This window comes from Gadus morhua, chromosome 3, assembly GCF_902167405.1.
Source record: "Gadus morhua chromosome 3, gadMor3.0, whole genome shotgun sequence".
Classification (NCBI taxonomy): Eukaryota; Metazoa; Chordata; class Actinopteri; order Gadiformes; family Gadidae; genus Gadus; species Gadus morhua.
In genome coordinates, this window is record NC_044050.1 from 3,002,493 (window position 1) to 3,022,408 (window position 19,916).

General features: G+C 45.1%; 2 protein-coding genes across 2 annotated transcripts; both read right to left on the reverse strand.

The window, feature by feature from the left end:
• Nucleotides 1-251: 251 nt before the first annotated feature.
• zgc:66455 (CUB and EGF_CA domain-containing protein) lies at nucleotides 252-5,025 on the reverse strand. The gene is made up of 9 exons (XM_030350661.1): nucleotides 4,739-5,025; nucleotides 4,630-4,660; nucleotides 3,203-4,360; nucleotides 2,793-2,834; nucleotides 2,583-2,683; nucleotides 2,292-2,350; nucleotides 1,731-1,897; nucleotides 1,273-1,425; nucleotides 252-807 (listed from the first exon to the last, which is right to left on the reverse strand). Exons 1-9 carry the CDS (start codon nucleotides 4,823-4,825, stop codon nucleotides 416-418), a joined length of 2,190 nt encoding a protein of 729 aa, XP_030206521.1. The 5' UTR covers nucleotides 4,826-5,025; the 3' UTR covers nucleotides 252-415.
• Nucleotides 5,026-13,468: 8,443 nt separating this feature from the next.
• LOC115539822 (N-acetyllactosaminide beta-1,3-N-acetylglucosaminyltransferase 2-like) lies at nucleotides 13,469-15,987 on the reverse strand. The gene has a single exon (XM_030350641.1). It carries the CDS (start codon nucleotides 15,480-15,482, stop codon nucleotides 14,265-14,267), a length of 1,218 nt encoding a protein of 405 aa, XP_030206501.1. The 5' UTR covers nucleotides 15,483-15,987; the 3' UTR covers nucleotides 13,469-14,264.
• Between the last annotated feature and the right edge of the window lie 3,929 nt (nucleotides 15,988-19,916).

The window sequence follows — 19,916 nt, forward strand, 5'->3', positions numbered from 1 at the left end:
CCTTCAGCCCCATGTGTTCAGCAGAAGGCGCCCTTCAGCAGGGAGCCCTGCCGCCCGCGGAGCTGCACTAAGCAGATACCATCGAGAACCACATGAATGGTACAGTCTCTAGGGACAGGCCGAGCCGACCGTTGGCTGGAATAACATCAGAGTGGAGATGCATCGGTTCCTTCTCATGCAGCCATTAGAAGTACAATCAGCTTCAAGAAAATGCTTAGTCAATAAGGCCCAAATCAGAGGATACTCAATAATCAAAGAAAGTACTATATATATATATATTTTTTTTTTACTCAGACCATTGTAAGGCTCATATATTTGTGGTGAAAAGTGAAAGAAAATGTAGTCAATCTACAGTTTAATAAATCAAAGAATAGAAGCCAAGCGCCTGATGGGGTGGACCCCGTTCACCACTCCGTCACTGCCTCCCCATCTCCTCTGGGGGATCGATCAGACCGTCCAGTGGCAGGATGGGGTTGAAGCGCAGCAATGGCACGTCAACAGGGGGGCAGCACTCTTTGGGGTGAGACCAGCCCTCTTTGGGATGGGCCCAGCCGTCCTTGGGGCGCCGTATGGGCGGGGGTGGCGGGGGCAGGTCCGCGTCTGCGTCGAAATTCCGGCGTTCTCTGGCAGGGCGGGGAATGTCATCGGTCAAGCCGTCCCTGTGGCAGTGGAGCAGGAAGGTGCCGCGGTGGTGGCGGCTGTACATGACCGCCATGGAGGCCAGGAGGGTCAGGATGAGGACGCTGAGCAGGAAGAACACCACGTACACGCCCTTGGTGACCTCTGCAGACGGTCCGGACCGGCATCCTATAAAGAACCCAGGGACCATCAGTAAGCAGTGGGGGGAAACATGTTCTGGGATAATCACAGTTGATTAAAGCCATTATATTCTTATATTACACAAGGTTATAGCGCTTTTATTCCTAATTTCTATGTATATACATTTTTTGTGTTATTATCTTAACTATTCCAACATGACAAAGCCTGCTTATCGTTTTAAAGTTTTATGGACACATGCTCAACTGCAGGCCAGAGTTTCCCCCAGATTTCAGCCTGTCTGCAGACTCTAGATTTATTTGTGAGACATTACATCAATAGAGACACTTTCAAGACACCGCAGAGCTGAGGCATCCTGCTCAAGAATGATGCAGTCAAGTTGGGAATAATGGGGAACCTTGACCCGTGGCGACCCTTACTATAGTAGGAAACATTTGGAGGAACACAGACTTAAACCACCAGCAGTGGAATGGGTTCACTGGGATGAGCCCGTACCGGAGGCCTTGGCATCCACACAGACCGTTCCCGAGCCCAGCCGCGATGCGTCCTTGAACCCTGGCCGGCAGTGACACGAGTAGGAGCCGAACACGTTCACACATTCCGCATTCGTGTCACATAGCATTAAGTGAGTGCCGCATTCGTTGACATCTAACAAATGGGAAACCAAAAGAGGATAGAAAGAAATTGCATAGCAGATAACACGACAGATGACATTTATGAAGAGAAATAATGAATTCCCATCTTGTCTATATTTATAAGGAGAGATAAGGAATATACAAATGTTTTTTCAATTCAGCAGGGTCTTTTTGACAGGGATATGAAACTGAAAAAACCAAGATGAGGATATTTAAATTTGGTTGTTTACATGGTTCATGATTCATATTCATGTTGTGCTAATAGTTTGACCGAACCCAAGGCCAAGGAGCAGGGCAGCCAGGAGGGCCAGGGTCTACCTGCTGTGGAGACAGAGACAATGACGGCATGGCTCTGGCTGTCCTGCAGCTTGATGCTGGTCTCTATGAGCTCCTGCAGCATGGTATGGATGGCTGTGTGGACATGCTGACCAGCAACCCCCTCTGAGAGCTGCAGCCAGAGGATGTACAGGACCCCCGCACTGAGCCTGCCAACACACCCACCCGGAGAACAACTCTGCCGTTAATGTATACTTAATAAATAAACTAGTTTCTAATAAACTAGTTCTTTAGAAAAGTGGCTGGACATTCGACACATGAAAATACCCTAACAATTCAAAGGTTAAATCCGCCAAGCCAGTGATGAGGGTAAGAATGAAAGATTCAAGAAATGTTGAACACACACACACACACACACACACACACACACACACACACACACACACACACACACACACACACACACACAGGCCAAGGTCACCCCCAGGCTTACCCGCGTTCACACACGTATATCAGAATCTCTTTATTGTCATTGCACAAAGTGCAACGAAATTGGGGGGAATATCACACAACATATCAGCATTTGAATGCTCTGATACACACCTTTTTATCCTTTTGGACAACATTTTTGGGGTAGAAAGAAATTCCAGTTGCTTGCTGATCTGAAGAAGAAGAAGCAGAACTACAAAAGGTTTTGAAATGGCACAGTTTGGAACAATTGCATCACATTTCAAATTAATATTCTCATACACAAATGGTAAGCAAGCTTGAGATATTGGATTTAAGCTAATTTAGGCAATCTAAAGGGTTAGTCTGTACATACAGACACCTTCTTTGGATATACTAAATAAGTATATTTATTTTTATTATTTTAACACGCAGCTCTTGACATACCAAGGTCTTCACAGAGAGCAGCATGGACCTTGCTGTGCGGTCCCAGTGTTCCTCAGGATTGTGTTGGAAGTTCACCTCGACACCGACCTCAAAAAGGTGATCTGACATGGGCCAAAAAATAAAGAGAACCAGCAGTACTTATCAACAAGTCATACAAGATCCTCAAAATAATATTTATTTTCCAAAGCCCCTTAAATCTAAAATACCTACCACCGGGTATATGTCCAAACTCTGCGTGAATCCTGTCATCTCCTGGCAGACACGAGCACATTGAAGAAACATGAAAACTGCAAATGCACATTTTGTCCCACCAGCGAATTCATGCCACAAGCCATAGTGCACTGACATTTATAATACTAATATTTGTTAAATATGAGGCAAGGCCTACTCTACAATGCTTCTTAAAGTATTGCGAATGTGATAGTGGTTGCTTTATATTCTTCCCAAAACTAGACCAAGTTAACCCTAACAGGGAAAAGAGCAACGTCCTATAATCTGCAGCACTACTTTGTTACAAAGAAGATTGAGGACCTGGAGTCCAGTTTGGGTTCAGCTCCACAGCCTTGACTCTACAAAAGGGATAGCACGTCCTACTGCACACTTACGCCACATCTACCCACCCGTGGTTCTGGGACCCGCCCGCTGATCCACCACGCTGGGCTGTGCAGGTGGGGGGGCTCTCTGGGTGTGGACGGACACAAAGTGATCCGTGGAAGGAGGTGGTGATTCAGGGTTCTTGCTGAGCCGTGTGCCCTCAACCTCAACCTCTTCTGAATGCTGCATCGACGTGACGGCCATCAAATGCTCAGCTGGCAAACTGATGTTCTGCGGCGCTGGGGAGGTCAAAGTGCTTTCGTCTGACTGCAGCTCTTCCACATTTCTGCGAGTGGCGGTGGAGCTGTGCAGCGATGGCCTGGAGCTCGGAGGAGCATGGACTGCTTCGTGGTCCGACTGGTTCTCCGCCGCCCGTTTCCCGGCTCGCAGAGTCCCAGCGGACGCTGGGATTGAATCCTCAGAGGTGCCCTCAGACTCCCCAACCCCTGGGGACGGTGTGCGGTGGTTTTCATGCACAGCAAGGCCTTCCTCCTCTATCACAATCAGAGCGCCTCTCAGGGTGCCGGCTTGTTCTGCTGGAGGCCCGGGCATCCAGTGCTGCATCACAGGCAGGGTGGAGGTCGGCGGGTAGTAATCGTTCCCCAGGACATCCTTCTCTGGGGAGAGTAGGGCTGGTCCGTCGACCACTACGGATTCCACATTTCCACTATTGCTCTTGGGTAAATATTCAGTCCCCCTTTCCCCAGGAGGAGGCACGGCTGTAACGCTCGTCCCCATCCATGAGATGTTATCGGGCTCCGTGCGTTTGTCAAGGGGGTTGTAGACCGCCGGGGGTCCGAAGGCCTGGTAGCGCCCGTAGACGCCCCTGTACGAGTAACTGGGGTGCCCTCCGATCAGCAGGACCACGTGGAGCGTGTTGGAGACCGAGATGTACTTGGCCTCGCGCCAACACTTCTGCAGGATCTTGTGAGCGCCGTAGACGCCCGCGGCCTCGTCCACATGGATCTGATCCTGCTTGAGGTGGCAGGCATCGGACGGGACCAGGTCTTCCAGGTACAGCTGGATGCGCATGGTGGGGTCCACCTGGATGGTCCAGTTGCACCAGAGGGCCGGGTTGGAACACAGGTAGTCCGGGGAGAAGAACTCCCCGCTCTCCCCACGCAGGACCTGGTGACAGCCCCGCAGCGCATAGAAGGCGTGGCCGCCCTCGTCCATTTGTTCGTCTGGGGGAGAGCGAGCGGGATGCGATATGTGATAAGACTTCTCTTCATCTGATGTTAAAAACTACAGAGAAATTACCAAGATTTATTTAGTAGTGCATTTCGTGTATGTTGCTTGGGTGATAAAGTAAAAGAGTAATGAAAGAGCTTAGGTGTTTTTGGGTCAACCTGAACTATCTTTTTTATTTTCAAATCACAGTAATTTTGATGTTTAGGGAACTATTATTATTAACATCATAAATATTATTAACGGTATAATACAAATGTCTTACCCGAAACATTAGTAACATCATCTTCAATAATCTAGGAACACAAGCAATGAGATTAATATTAACTGTTGCGTTAGGATTCCTAGTGTTTGCGTTTAAGAAGGTTTCTCACCTGCGAGTAGCAGCATTTCGTAAGAATTCCAAATATTAGCACAAAGATGGACTTCTTGAGCCCAAAATGATATTGTGGCATCTTCATGTTTTCTCAGTATTAAGATCCTGGTAACTTTTGCTAGCACGATAGATTCCGTTTCCTATCCTTCTCTGCCAGAAGGCGATCCAGCAGGTGACATTTATCAACTGATTGGAGGTCCCGACGCGCCTGGCCATCAAGCGGCAGGCAGGCGGCGCTCTGGAGGGCGGGACGGAGTGGCAGGGTGTGTGAGCTGGAGCGCGTTCTGGTATATAAATAACTACAAGTCACCATGCAAGGTGGTCAGCAACGGGATCCATACGGCCCCCAGGCCAGAAGGCCACCTTCCGTAGCCTTCCTAGAGGGGCGGCGGACTTTGTCCCCCCCGCATGTGCCTCCCAGAGTTTCCTAAATCAATATAACTGTAAACTGTTTTTAATCCGGACACTTTATGTAGGCAATAGTCTATTTTTACACATTCCAAAAAACATGTTATTGCTCCCTAATAAGAAAATTAGAAAAATTGACTGCGTTATAGGCCTATATGGTTGGTTAATATAATCCCTCATATTTTAATGACAAGTGGGTTGTCATTAATTTATCTCACAGTTACTTAACACTGAAAAAAATATTCCTCTGTGTCAAATCCTTTGGAGGGCAACTATAAAATGGTCACACACTATTTGGTAATGGTATATGTTTTTTTCGCCGTTATATTGCCATTAGTTTATGCCGATTATGCTTTATGCTGATTTTTTAACTAAACCTGTCAACAACAATACAATTATGGACTTATTGTGTATCATTAATGTTACTCTCTTTTCCAAATTCTTTGTTTTAAATAATGAATCTTACATAATGCAGAGCGATATCTCACACAGAATAAAAACTATAGGCCTAATGTATGCATACCTGCCAACAAAATCCGGGAGATTTCGGCGGCGGGGGGCGGGGCCGGTGGTGGGGAGCATGGATGACAGAGGTGGTTACAAATGTTGGTTTTAAGGGATGTTGTGCATATAAGTAGCTATTTATAGACAACATATTCATCATGTAGTCTTCAGTATATAAATAAATACACAATAACTGTATTCATTAACAAAAAACTTATTTTTTATGTATCATTATGTATGTATTCACAATGAATAGCCCTAACCCTGATGAAACCCGTTATCGCCTGAGCGCCCTTTTGTGCCCCGGCAGCACGGACATGTTTCAGGGACTTTAAATGTTGACGGACGTCATTTTTACCGCGGTGTCCTATATTAAAATCAACCCGACACGCTTTACAAAATATGGAAGCCCGTTTCCGCCAGGTAAAAGAAAAAAAAATGCAGGTCATAACTCATTATTTTGACATATGATCTGATTATTTTGAGATAGTATCTCGTTATTTTGACATAGTTATCTCATTATTTTGAGATAACATCTCATTCTTTTGAGATAGCATCTCATTATTTTGAAATAGTATCTCATTATTTTGACATAGGTCGAAATGGTCCATCCAGAACTGAGTACCCTCACTCCGCAACGTACACCACCAGCGTTCAATACGTTGGTTCCCCGTGCTTTGACCTAGAGTGACACAGTCTGGGGAAATGCCGTTTTCACTGCCGTGCATAAAACTTTGCATTGCGGCAATGTGTGTGTTCTCCGTCCCGTGATCCAATCTCACTTTCAATGGGCGACCATGCTGCATCACTGAATCAATGAAATACCCCGCTATAAGACTAGCCTGGTTCTACCAGACTCTCGTACTTCACTTCATTTCATTTCATTAGTACTGAAGGGAAATTCAAATTGAGCGGAAGTACTTAGGCGGGCGGAGCCAGGCTACTATAAGAGGTGGGTCGCTGTTAGTTGAGTGGGTGTTTAGCCAGATCATCTTTCGCGAGAACCCATCAATGCAACCACTGATGCATATCCCATACGGCTTCAATTCATCTATGTGCCACACATAATTCGGGCCAGGACTGACATAGACTCTACGTCTCAGACGGTGCCGTGCACGGAGATCCACGCCACCACCATCCATTTGACGCAGCAAGAGACGAACGGTCTCTCTGTCCGTGATGATCCCTGCCATCCAACACTTCTGTTGCATCCACCTGTAGCCATGTTGTTGGCCGGAGGACTATAGGCCTAATTGGCGATGTATGAAATCGGCTACTTCTCCGATGTCCGCCTTATTGCGTCTTCGCCACAGCTGATTCCTATGAAGCACTCTTTCTAGAGTTCTTTTACTAATGTTTATGTTGTGCTCCATAGATAATCGAGCCAAAATTTCAGCATTTGTATACCTCTGTCTGAAATAATCTTTAATAATCTAGTTCATCATCTCCAGCTAATCTAATGTAATAATAGGCTATATGTAGCACCTATGGATAAGCTACAATTAGGCTACAATGACTGGCCTGGTCCTGTTGAGAAGTTATCTTAAAATAATGAGATAGTATCTCAAAATAACGAGATACTATCTCAAAATAACGAGATACTATCTCAAAATAATGAGTTGTGACCTGCATTTTTTTTCTTTTACGTGGCGGAAACGGGCTTCCATAACAAAAAGCGTGACTATTGTCCAGGTGACTATTTGATATTGAATCATACTCTTTGGTCCATTCCGACTTAAAAGTAGGCCTACACATATATTTAATCTTCTTCGATGGTACACCCGCTTCTGCCATTTTTATACGACCATTTACGGAGTTTGCTCCGCCATGTTTTTTTTTTTTAGCTCTGCGCTCTTGAGAAGTGACCATAGACGTGATTTGATTGGCTACAGCCTGTGCTGTCGTATTTGCTGCAAATGTATTTGATTGGCTGACGCTTGCGTTGCCTCTCATGCTTGCGTTTGATACATGATCTGGCAACTTTAGAACATTCGACACACATTTTGATTTGATTATAAATAAAATAAGTTTGGACATCGTGAAATACGGGAGTTAACCGGGAGAAATTACAAAACGGGAGGGCGGCGGGAGATGGATCAGAAAACGGGAGAAACCCGGGAAAAACGGGAGAGTTGGCAGCACTGTAATGTATGCTTTTACGGGTGTACGATCCTAACGCCCCGTGCCCACTACCTCCATCCGTTGCGTGATCCCCATGGACTTTAATGGGGACGGACGCGCAATGCATTGTGGATCCGTCCGTTCCGTTGGGGCCTTCGGCTCAGTCAAGAAGTTGAACAATTTTCAACTTTTTCGGCAGCGACGGATCCGTCATCCAATCAGATCGCGTCTGCAAATTTAAGCACTGTGACACGACTCGGGCTCTGACGATACTGGAAAGCGGGAAAGACGGAAATGCCTCCGTCAGCCAATCAAATCGCTTCGCCGGGTTCTTCCCGCTACTTCCTGCTTGTTGCGATGCAAGATGACCCGCATTCCCGCTTTCCAGTATCGTCAGAGACCGAGTCGCGTCACCATAGCCGCGGGAACGTATTCTCAGCAGGGGGTGCTGGAAAAAAAAACTCAGCCTGCACTAGACTCGCAACTCGCTACATTGATAAAAAAAGATATAGCAGCGCAGCTCAATTACACCAGTGCATGCGCGCACAGTCGAAAATCGATCGTTGTGTTCACACCATGGTTCACATCCAGCTGCTCACAGAACAAGTTTAGCGCACCACCGCTCCCCTCACACTTTTTCATATAACTTTTTTTCAGCACTAGGTCATATGAGCATTAAATAAATGCTGCGTCTCAAAATGCCTTGGACAGCAGCGACGATGACTCGTTTGCCACGGGCCGAAACAGTGCGGAGCGACCACAGCCAGAGCGAACACAGCGGGGCAGAGGAGTGTCAGGAATAGTCTTTGGTGTACACATCAGTACGGCCTATTTGCACTACTGTTTAGTGGCAATGCAGTGTTTTATTCTATGCCTTTTTATTTTCGTATATTATTTCAATGAATACAATTTATTTATTTATAAAAACAAGATCTGGTCTTCAAATCTTTTTTCCAAATATAGGTCGTCTTACAATGGGGTTTGTGTTTATATTCGGACCAATACGGTACAGCGGGCGCTCACATGACGTTAAGCATTTCCTGGTGCATAATGTGACGCTTCAGAACCTAAAATCCCGTTTCTCCCCGTTGACACGACAACACATAACCGGCGTTTTCAGAAATCTCCACTTTGGCCGGAGTTTTTAGAAATAATCGTTCTGTGATAAGACAGGGCCTCAGACAGCACCCCCAGCACCCCTACTTCCCGCGGTACTGCGCGTCACAGTGCTTAAATTTGCATACGCGATCTGGTTGGATGACGGATCCATCGCTGCCGAAAAAGTTGAACATTTTTCAACTTCTTGACTGAGCCGAAGGCTCCAACGGAACGGACGGATCCACAATGCATTGCGCGTCCGTCCCCATTCAAGTCAATGGGGATCACGCAACGGACGGAGGTAGTGGGCACGGGGCGTATGTCATCGCCAACGCAGCCAACCTGCATTAATTTGTTGTACCACCGGGTTGTGCTAGTTTTGAATGGGACTCTCTAAATCGACGCCACTTCGACCTGGGCGGGACTTTACGTCCTACGTCACTCGCTATGGGTGTGTGCATGTGTGCGCGTAGCCGTCACTCGCGATGGGTGTGCATGTAAGAAAGGTTTTGGCTTTTAGTGTCTATGGGTTGGTATTAACGGTTCTGATGATTTTTCTGATGGAAAAGGTCTTTTATTTCCGTAATCTTTGTTTAGTGAACGCATAAACCCGTTTGTTAGTTAGCCGTTAAACAAAATGCGATCTCTTTGTTTACAGTTACCAACGACCAACTAATGATTGGGGGTTCGATTCCCTAGTGATGCAAGGTTTTTTCTTTCATTTTGGACTGCACACACATCGCGAGTGACGGATACTCGCACAATGTACACACATCACTGTCTTTACAATTTCTAGGCAACCGAAGTTTAAAGATTGTCAAGTGGTTAAATCTTGAATCGCAACTCATTAACGCGGGGATAAGGGGTTTGATTCCTTAATGAAGCTAGCTTTTTTCTTTCATATTGGACTGGATGTTTGTATGCCATTTTGCGTAACTTGTAGTTTATGATGAAGAAATGTTACTGGGGTTAAAGGGACTCTTACCTTTGTTGCATTTTTACACTTTTTTTGGATAAGGTTAAATTGGTATTAATAAGGTAATAACACTCTAATATGCAAGACAGACCCACCAGGAGTAAAAACAAACAATTATTTTACTCTCATAATATTTAGTGAAAACTTCAACCAATAAAATTCTTCGGACCGAATGACCTTATTGGCCGACAGACCTGTCTGTTTGCTGCATGGATATATAAGGTTTTCCGTCTGCTTCTTGTGGCGCATTCGGGCCCGCGTCATCAAGGCGCGTCCTCAACTAGAGGGTTTGTTTCGATTCCACGGCAGACAGTAGCGAGTAGCGACCGTAGCGACTGACGATGGCAGACCAAAGTGGTCCACGGCGTACTGAAACTGCACCATTCAGTCCGATTAGGGGACTCATCTCGGACTCAGACTCACAGAGTTACCCTCCTCTGGAGCCTCAGGAAGACCTCCAGACTGTTGGCCACCAACTGCACCATTCAGTCCGACAAGGGGACCCGATTCGGCCTCAGAAGCCAAGTGGTCCCGCTCCCCTGGATGATTCTCAGGACCTCCAGACCGTTGGCAACCAACCGCACCAATTAGTCCGATTAGGGGACCCGTTTCGGACTCAGACGCGAAGTTGTCCCGCTACTCTGGAGCTCCGGGAAGACCTCCAGACCGTTGGCACCCAACCGCACCACTCAGTCCGATTACGGGACCCAGTTCGGACTCAGACGCGACGTTGTCCCGCTACTCTGGAGCTACAGGAAGACCTCCAGACCGTTGGCACCCAACCGCACCACTCAGTCCGATTACGGGACCCATTTCGGACTCAGACGCGACGTTGTCCCGCTACTCTGGAGCTACAGGAAGACCTCCAGACCGTTGGCACCCAACCGCACCACTCAGTCCGATTACGGGACCCATTTCGGACTCAGACGCGACGTTGTCCCGCTACTCTGGAGCTACAGGAAGACCTCCAGACCGTTGGCACCCAACCGCACCATTCAGTCCGATTAGGGGACCCATTTCGGCCTCAGACGCTACGTTGTCCCGCTACTCTGTTTGTAATGCTCATACACCTTTCTTATACTCAGTGGGACCACTGTCCTTCAACATGGGGCCTCAAAACGGTATCACACGAAGCCCATAAAATTACAGTGAGCCACCTGCTAAATTTCTTGTTTATTAGACCCCTGGTAGATATTATGACCCCTGGGAGTCTAAACATAACCCATGGGAGTCTAAACATAACCCATGGGAGTCTAGAACTTTTGTACTGTAGCGACCCTGGGACAGTTAAATAGTTTGTGTGTTATGCGTTACATTATATTTCGTTGTCGGTTGTTTTCGGGGAGAAACAACCGCTATGCCAGTTGTTCTATGTGCATGTATTGTAATGTTCTTCTTGTCAATCAGTGTGGGGGCGAATCATTAGGTCAGCTGGGGGAGGGCCTTGGAAGAACAGGAGGGTGGGGGCCTGCACGCGAGTGAGACCGTGTTGGGGGTAACCGGGGTTTGTTTTGTGTCGGTTTTCTGCCGTTGGTTACAATGTTACGGGTTTCAGTGACCTGGTTTTGGTTCATTAAAACTACCTTCAACTACTAATGACTCGACATCATTATGTCACCGGCGAGGTCGTTACAGTAAAAAAAAAAAAAATAACGCTTAGTTTTGTACTCTAAAAAATAACGCTTAGGGGGTGGGGCATTGGAGGAAGGCGGGATGATTTGAATGTGCTGTAATTCTCAAATGCAACAAAGGTGAGAGTCCCTTTAAGGTTAGGGTAACATATACAGTACAAAAGCTGAAACTATTAGCCAGGAGTGGGAAAGATGCAGACGCAGACGTGGGAAGCAATAAGACACACCAACACACAGTTGCCTGTTGCAAAATGGTTCAGAGTTTAATAGAAATAGTTAGGGTTAGCTGGTATGGCGTTATCTGGTATGGCTATAGTCGAATGTTAGCTTAGTTCGTGTTGTTTCGTCATGTTAATCGCTAGTAATAGTAAGTCATTTGTAGAAATAGTGCAAAGGAGTTCGTGCACAGAGCCCTGAGACAAACGGCTACGCTCACATATGCACACCCATAGCGAGTGACGTAGGATGTAAAGTCCCGCCCAGGTCGAAGTGGCGTCGATTTAGAGAGTCCCAGTTTTGAATAGCAGGAACACGGAGACAGACACACCCACACCCTCCCTCCCTCCCACACACACGCACGCATGGGCACACACACACACACACACACACACACACACACACACACACACACACACACACACACACACACACACACACACACACACACACACACACACACACACACACCAGAGGTGTCATGTAACTAAGTACAAATACTTAGTTACCTTACTTAAGTAGAAATTTTGGGTATCTATACTTTACTGGAGTAATTATTTTTCAGCCTACTTTTTACTTCTACTTATTACATTTTCACGCACTTATCTGTATAGTTTCTACTCCTTACTTTTTCGCTACTCCTATTTAATTTTGTCTTGTTTTTATTCCGCAGAAAAATAAATAAATAAAAACCTATCCAGATAATTTGCGCCATCGGATAGAGTGATTTGATTGGTTGGATGAGAATAGAAACATAAACCATTCTGACACCCTATTGGTTTATATGCGATCCTTGGCACCTGCGCATGACCAGAGCCCGTCTACATTCTCTGACATGACATAAATCGCGCCACATTCAAGCTAGGAAATAGCAGACGTAGATGAGTCAAATGTCCCAACCAAGCACCAGTGAGGAGGTTGGTAGCCAAGAAGACCAGCCAACCCTTCTACATCCCTGGCCGTACCTGGAAGAATTTTTTTAAATGGTTCGATGCAAAAACAACTCAGTTCTTACTCGTTACATCTTAAATTCCTGCAGCTAAGCTTGGATACATACATTTACATTCCCAATAAAGGCTTTTGATAACATGCCTCTGAAGTTTGACTTTTTGCACCCTTCCAATGCTTACAGGGAACTAGTCATCATATCGTCCACTCCATGAAACACATGTTAATGCTCAGTAGTAGGCCTACACATATGCATTGTACTAATATGCGTTTATTTTCAATGGGCATAAATGTGTCTGAAACAGGTGCATCCCAATTCTTTCAACATTAACATTATAGTCATTAGATGGCCTTTAGAAAAATGTTTTTTTGGGGGAAGTGGGGCAGTGTGCTATAGAGGTGTGCTGTGTGTGTGTCACTAATTCACGGATGGGATGAATGCAGAATTCCTTGATTCCAAAAAATCCTTGTAGGTGGAAGCATACTTGGCAAAAAAGCTGATTGTAATTCTGTAGGCCCCTGTGGCACGGCCTAAGCTTTTGTCCTTGATGGCATTTTCCCCCCTTGCATTACTTTTACTTTAATACTTTAAGTAGTTTTGAAACCAGTACTTTTATACTTTTACTTAAGTAAAAAGCTTGAGTTGATACTACAACTTCTACAGAAGTATTTTTAAATGCTAGTATCTATGTTTCTACTTGAGTAATGAATGTGAATACTTTTGACACCTCTGACACACACACACACACACACACACACACACACACACACACACACACACACACACACACACGCACACACACACACACACACACACGCACACACACACAAGTGAAATTTGAATAAACTTGAATCCCTTTATTACTATACCTAAAATGAAGCTCTTATTGATATAAAAACTCATAGACATTCAATCAAATTAACTCAATAAATCATACTAATGACATTGACAATGTATCCGAATCAAGTAATTTTGATATCTACAATATAATCGCCATTGACATATTTAATATGATGTCAGAGCACTGTTGAACAGATACCCTGGCTCTCTCATGCTGTCCTGAAAAGAGAAATACTGTACATTTAATCGTTTAAAATTCATTAGAGAAGTATATTTAAGATGGGTTTACACAGAAAAAATTTAAGAGGAAGATACCGTGTTACTAGTAACTAATTCTTCTTTGTTTCGGGAAACATGGTTCAGGTTTGAAAGTTGATCAACTGTTCTGTTTCTTAGTAAATCCAGTAATCCACTGCGACTTTCCCTTTGACCCATTCTCCATTTAGTGATAATGCATTCAGACATTCCTCCTATTTGTAGGTCTGGTTTGGTGCTGGCACTTTAAAATGTGTAATGTCATTGTCTAACTAATTCCATAGCTTCTTCAGCCTAGGTCAGAAATCTGCAAATATTTCCATAAAAGTGACAGATAATAACACAGTCGTAAAGGTTTGGTTACAAATAAAATGATTCCAATATTTTCTTTCATCATTATTTTCCAAGGAATTAGCACCCCTGAACACGTTAAGGCCTTTCTCTACAATCCATCTCTTCTTCCAGTTTGAACCTGCAGGTTTGGACGACTATGTTAGAATGGACGGTTGTTATCCGGTGGCCTCGTTCACCTCGTGGAGTTCTGGCAGTCTAGTCTGGGGTCAGCGAGCCAGGACCAGATCTTGATCATCTCCTGTGGGGTCCGACTGTGAACCAGGATCAGGTTCTTGTACACACACGGGTTCTCCCTGTACTTCTTGTCCACATCAAAGGTTTGGAAGCCCTTGTGTTTCTCTGGCACCAGTCCCATCTTCTTCAAACACATCCCAGTAAAAACATCGTCGATCGGGAAGAGCGCCACCTGCTGGGAGACTTTGTAAAGACGCAGTGCCAAAGGCCCTGAGTAGAGATACCCTCCTCCGCCTGCGTAGGGGGGGTAGTCGCCCACAAACACACTCTCGGGGATGAAGTACTTGAGCCTGTGATCCCGGTGGGGGCTGGCGTTCTGGATGACGTCACCAACAAAGAGGTCTTTTGTCATCCCCTCTGGCAGATGTTCCAGGTATTGGATGATTTGCCGGGTGTTGACGAAAACGTCGTCATCCCCCTTCAGGATGTAGGGGGCGTTGGAACAGTGTTGACTGAACCACTCCAGGAAGTGAGTTTCTTTGAGTGTGAGGTTGAAGAAGGAGTCCCTGTAATCCCATTGGAGTAGATCTCTGTTCCGCTCCGCCTCGTGGCTCAGCATCCCCGATAGATCAGGGAAGTGGTCCACCGAGGAGGCGGTGCCAAGGAGGAACACGGTCACCACCGTCCGATTGGCCACGTTACCCGCCCGTCCCCAGGACTGCCGGATGGCCTGCCGGCGGTCAAAGTGAGGTGCTAGCGACTTGATGGCCAAGAGGAGGAAGGGTCTGTCGTCACAGAGGTGTGGTTGATTGATGAGAATGGGGTAGGCTCTGCAGCGCATGTACAAAAGGAAGTCCTGGAAACGCTGGGGCAAGGTGTTGTAGTCCCCTACTTGTCGGGGGACCCGGTGGTCTGGCTCACAGGGTTTGAGGGCCTGGGAGTTATTAAGCCACCAGGGCGTCCGGGCCACCAGGGAGTCGTCCCTGGTGGGCGCCACGTTCAGGATGGGGTTGTAGAGGAGATCCAGGTGCTGCTGCTCCCTGTTCCAGAAGGATTCACTCCATGTCCACCAACGCCAAAACCTTAACGGTACGTTCAGTTTGTGGATGCTTTGCTTGTGCTGGCCCATCATCCTTGCCACAACCACCAGCAAACCGATGAAGATGAGCATCATTGTGCCACTGAGAACCCTGCTTCTCCGGTGACCGACGGCCATTGTGCTTTGTCTTTGGGCCTATGGATAAAACAAAGGACACAAATCAACAAAAAACACTCTGCTAAATTACACATTTCAGCATCAGAGACAGAATGGATTCAACTATTTAAGGCTTGCAGACGTACAACAAATCCAGGATACAATGGGATGTTTGGAAACATAGCAACACTGAGAGAAAAAAGGAAGGAAACAGTAATAAACTGAAGGTCAGTGAGCGACTTCGCTTCCCTCTTCGGTGACAGAGCTGGTCAGCATACAAGTCATGTGCATGCTAGTCCTCCAGGAACAGGCATCACATATCTCTATCCACACCGCCCCTCCTTCTCCACTCCCCCTTCAGCAGAGTCACCAAGCCATCACGTGTTTATAATTATGCTCCATGCATGACATCAATTTAGTAGCCTCAATCTGGGTCATTGTGTTGATTCTTGACCCTAACAGTATTACATTGCTAATTGTTTGTTTTTCTCTGGGTTTCTGTCAGAATGTAAAATAAGGAATTAAAGGTGCCTGAACAGCTATTATTTGAGTGTCATCTGATAAGAATGGCCACGATATCCTTTAGCTAAAAGTGAGTGAAATTCAATGGGAGAATATCTGTTTTGAGATGACTGTGCCTGTCTCTGTATGAGACTATTTAGAATTAAGAACATTCTGGGAGGAATTCAGACCAATCAAAGTCAATGGTGAATGAGGGAGAGGATTTTTAGGAAATAATGTTTTAACGGAAAAAAAAATTAACTCAAAATCGGAAAGACAATGATAGTTTAAACCCAACAGAAACAATTTCTAATCCAAAAGCAATCAAAAGCCTGTCTTACAAAAGGCCATGTGCTTTGCGAGTTGTTATCTAACCTACAGTCAGTTAACAGGGCATACAGGATACCAGTTTATCATTAATCATAAACTTGCGATCATAAGATGGCGTCATACTATGGCGACTCGGTGTTGCTCTTTGTTTGTTTTGTTTATATACTGTTTTGTGTACTTCTGGAATCATGCAATGGGCTTATTCGGTATGAAAGAGCCAAAATCATTTGCATACAGGACAACCGGCCGGTCTCACATTCTCTCGTTCTGGATATACCACCTAATTTCCCTCGAGGATGACCAAAACATCAGCTGAGGAAGAGGGGCAAGAAAGGTGGCGCACTAGCTCGGCTGGAGCACTGTGCATCTCACAATGAATGAAATCTCCTCCATCATCCAGTGTGCAGTCTACATCCCACCGAGCGCAGCGGCAGCCTCAGCCACTCAACAACCAGCCGACCACGTTCACACTAGAGGTCTGCGCGGGACACAATATTCAGTGTCCTGCTCCCGCCCGCTCCCGCCTTGTACAGTACCGCTCCCACCCGCTCCCGCAAAGAACTGTAATTTTTAGTCCCGCATCTATGATATAATATGCCTCTCCCACCTGCAAATGCCCACAAGGACTTTTACATAATTTTTTAACCCCCTAGTATTTAAAGAAATAAAGGACCACATTTAGGTAGTAGGCCTATAGTCAATAGCCTTAAAATAATGTACCAAAAGAGTGTAACGATGCGCAGGAATGAGTAACTTAGTCCTTATCCTATATGTTTAGTGCAAAAAACCCTCATCATAAAGGGAAAGAAAAAGACCTAAAGATAAACAGCTATTGTAGCAAAGGTCTGATATGAGAACAACATTGACCTATTACTCATACTATCGAGTAATAGGTCGATAGTATGAGTAATACTATCGATGTATCTTTTTCTGTAGCACGCAGATTTCCTTTCTGTTTTATTTGGATGCCTTTGTGTTAGCCTCAACACGTCTGTCAAAACTCTTCAAAAGTTCCCTCTGTTCGTCCATTTTCCTGGTCAGAGCTTGCACCGCATGTACAATTGCAGCATTAGTGTTTCCGTCTTCAATTCCGCTTTGGCCTCGCTGTTTCTTGGGATTCGGCTCTTTTATTGGCGTCTGTTGTTTGTTCAGTTTGTATTCTTTTGAAGCAATTGCATTTGCACATATTTGCTTCATCAATGTCGATCGTCACATGCCTCGTGGAGAGCAACCAAATTGTAGTCATGATCAGAAAAGTCACAAAAAGAAAAAGCTCAACGGTTTTCTATTTTTGTCACTTTATCAGACACAAAGTTAAATAGCTGTTTAGCAGAGGGTTTTTACACCGTTTAATCACGGTTCATGGACTGAATTAAGTCCCCGGAGCCTGCAAAAGTGCTGCCTCTCACTCCGCCATCTTGAACCACTCCTTCGGAAAGGGTATATTACTCATTCCCAAATTCAAAATTGTGCTCTCGCGAGAACTCTGGATTTCCGGGGTATCCGATGTAGGCATTCATATTCAAAGCAGTACAGCTTATACATCCTGCGTTAGCAATGTGGTAAAAGCCAGACATAGAAACATGCAGGCACCCTAACAGTGTAAATACACCAAATGAGATATCTGCATTTAACCATCACTACCATCACTAAGAGCATTTAACCATAACTAGCAGCACAAGCAGCATTTAACCATCACTAGCAGCGCTAGGAGCATTTAACCATCACTAGCAGAATGCAACCATCACTCGCTAAATTAGCAGCATTTAACCATCACTACCATCATTAGGAGCATTTAAGCAGACTTTAACCATCACTAGCAGCACTGGGAGACTTTAACCATCACTAGCAGCACTGGGAGACTTTAACCATCACTAGCAGTACTGGGAGAAGTTAACCATCACTAGCAGCATTGAAAGACTTTGACCATCACTAGTAGCAGTAGGAGACTTTATACCACCACTAGCAGCACTGGGAGACTTTACACCACCACTAGCAGCACTGGGAGACTTTAACCATCAATAGCAGCAGTGGGCAGCTACAGTGCAGTGCCTGGGGACCAACTCCAGGTCTCCAAAGTATTGACCCAACACGGATGTATTTTGGTGTGGGAGGAAAACAAAGCAACCGGATGAAAACCCACGTGAACACGGGAGAACATACAAACTCCCCGTTGTTATGAACCAAGCTGTCAAGCAGCTTTGTGCTAGAAAGTAAACCACAACACCTGGTCTGTGCACCTGCAGCCGATTTTCTATTGATAAATGGTGATGGAATGAGAGCTTTGGGTTTTGCATGACCCCTTTTGCAGAGGTGTCAAGTAACTAAGTACAAATACTTTGTTACCTTACTTAAGTAGGAATTTTGGGTATCAATACTTTACTGGAGTTATTATTTTTCAGCCTACTTTTTACTTCTACTTCTTATAAATTCACGCACTTATCTGTACTTTCTACTCCTAACTTTTTCGTTACTCCTATTTAATTTCGTCTTGTTTTTATTCCGCAGAAAAAAAAACCTATCCAGATTATTCGCGTCATAGGATAGAGTGATTTGATTGGTTGGATGAGAATAGAAACATAAACCATTCTGACACCCTATTGGTTTATACGCGATCCTTGGCACCTGCGCATGACCAGAGCCCGTCTACATTCTCTGACATGACATAAATCGCGCCACATTCCAGCTACGAAATAGCAGACGTAGATGAGCGAAATGTCCCAACCAAGCACCAGTGAGGAGGTTGGTAGCCAAGAAGACCAGCCAACCCTTCTACATCCCTGGCCGTACCTGGAAGAATTTTTTTAAATGGTTGGATGCAAAAACAACTCAGTTCTTACTCGTTACATCTTAAATTCCTGCAGCTAGGCTTGGATACATACATTTACATTCCCAATAAAGCCTTTTGATAACATGCCTCTGAAGTTTGACTTTTTGCACCATTCCAATGCTTACAGGGAACTAGTCATCATATCGTCCGCTCCATTAAACACATATTAATGCTCAGTAGTACACATATATTGTTCTTTAAAGGGACACTGTGTAAAAATTACTCCCATCTAGTGGTACGATTGTATGTTGCATTCAAACTGATAGTGCTCACTTGTTCAAAAACTACAGTGGGCAGTATGTGCCAAGAATCTATGTCATGACATCCAATACTACCTCATCGAGTCATTCGAGTGATGATGAGGTTTGTTATTTCAAACAAATTTCAAACTGCATTGAATCATTAGTGTAAGCTAATGATGTATGAGTAATTACTCCTCGAGCAAGATAGTGAATTATTTCAGTCATCATTCACGCTGGCTCAGAGTGAAAACGCGATTGCATTTCCTGTACCACGTAGTGCTTTTTGTCCCTCTCGGCAGTTGATAGACCGGAAGAACATGGAAGCCTCCATAAAGCTTACCCGTCCTATGTAACTGCATATTAATTATTCTTCGCTCAGGAGGATAAGTGAGATTTTTGGCAGAGATAATTTTACACCAATGAGGACTTATTTATGAATGAATACGTTGATTTGAGGTAATAAATTACTTAAAATGTTACACAGTGTCCCTTTAATGTATTTGCATTGTACTAATATCCGTTCATTTTCAATGGGCACAAATGTGCCTGAAA

Excerpts from the sequence above, each read along its gene's own strand:
- LOC115539822 (XM_030350641.1), bottom strand. The coding sequence starts at position 15,482 with ATGGCCGTCGGTCACCGGAGAAGCAGGGTTCTCAGTGGCACAATGATG.
- zgc:66455 (XM_030350661.1), bottom strand. The coding sequence starts at position 4,825 with ATGAAGATGCCACAATATCATTTTGGGCTCAAGAAGTCCATCTTTGTG. Across the intron at positions 4,361-4,629 it reads TGATGTTACTAATGTTTCGG|ACGAACAAATGGACGAGGGC; the intron begins GTAAGACATTTG and ends GCTCTCCCCCAG. Across the intron at positions 808-1,272 it reads TGTGGATGCCAAGGCCTCCG|GATGCCGGTCCGGACCGTCT; the intron begins GTACGGGCTCAT and ends GGTTCTTTATAG.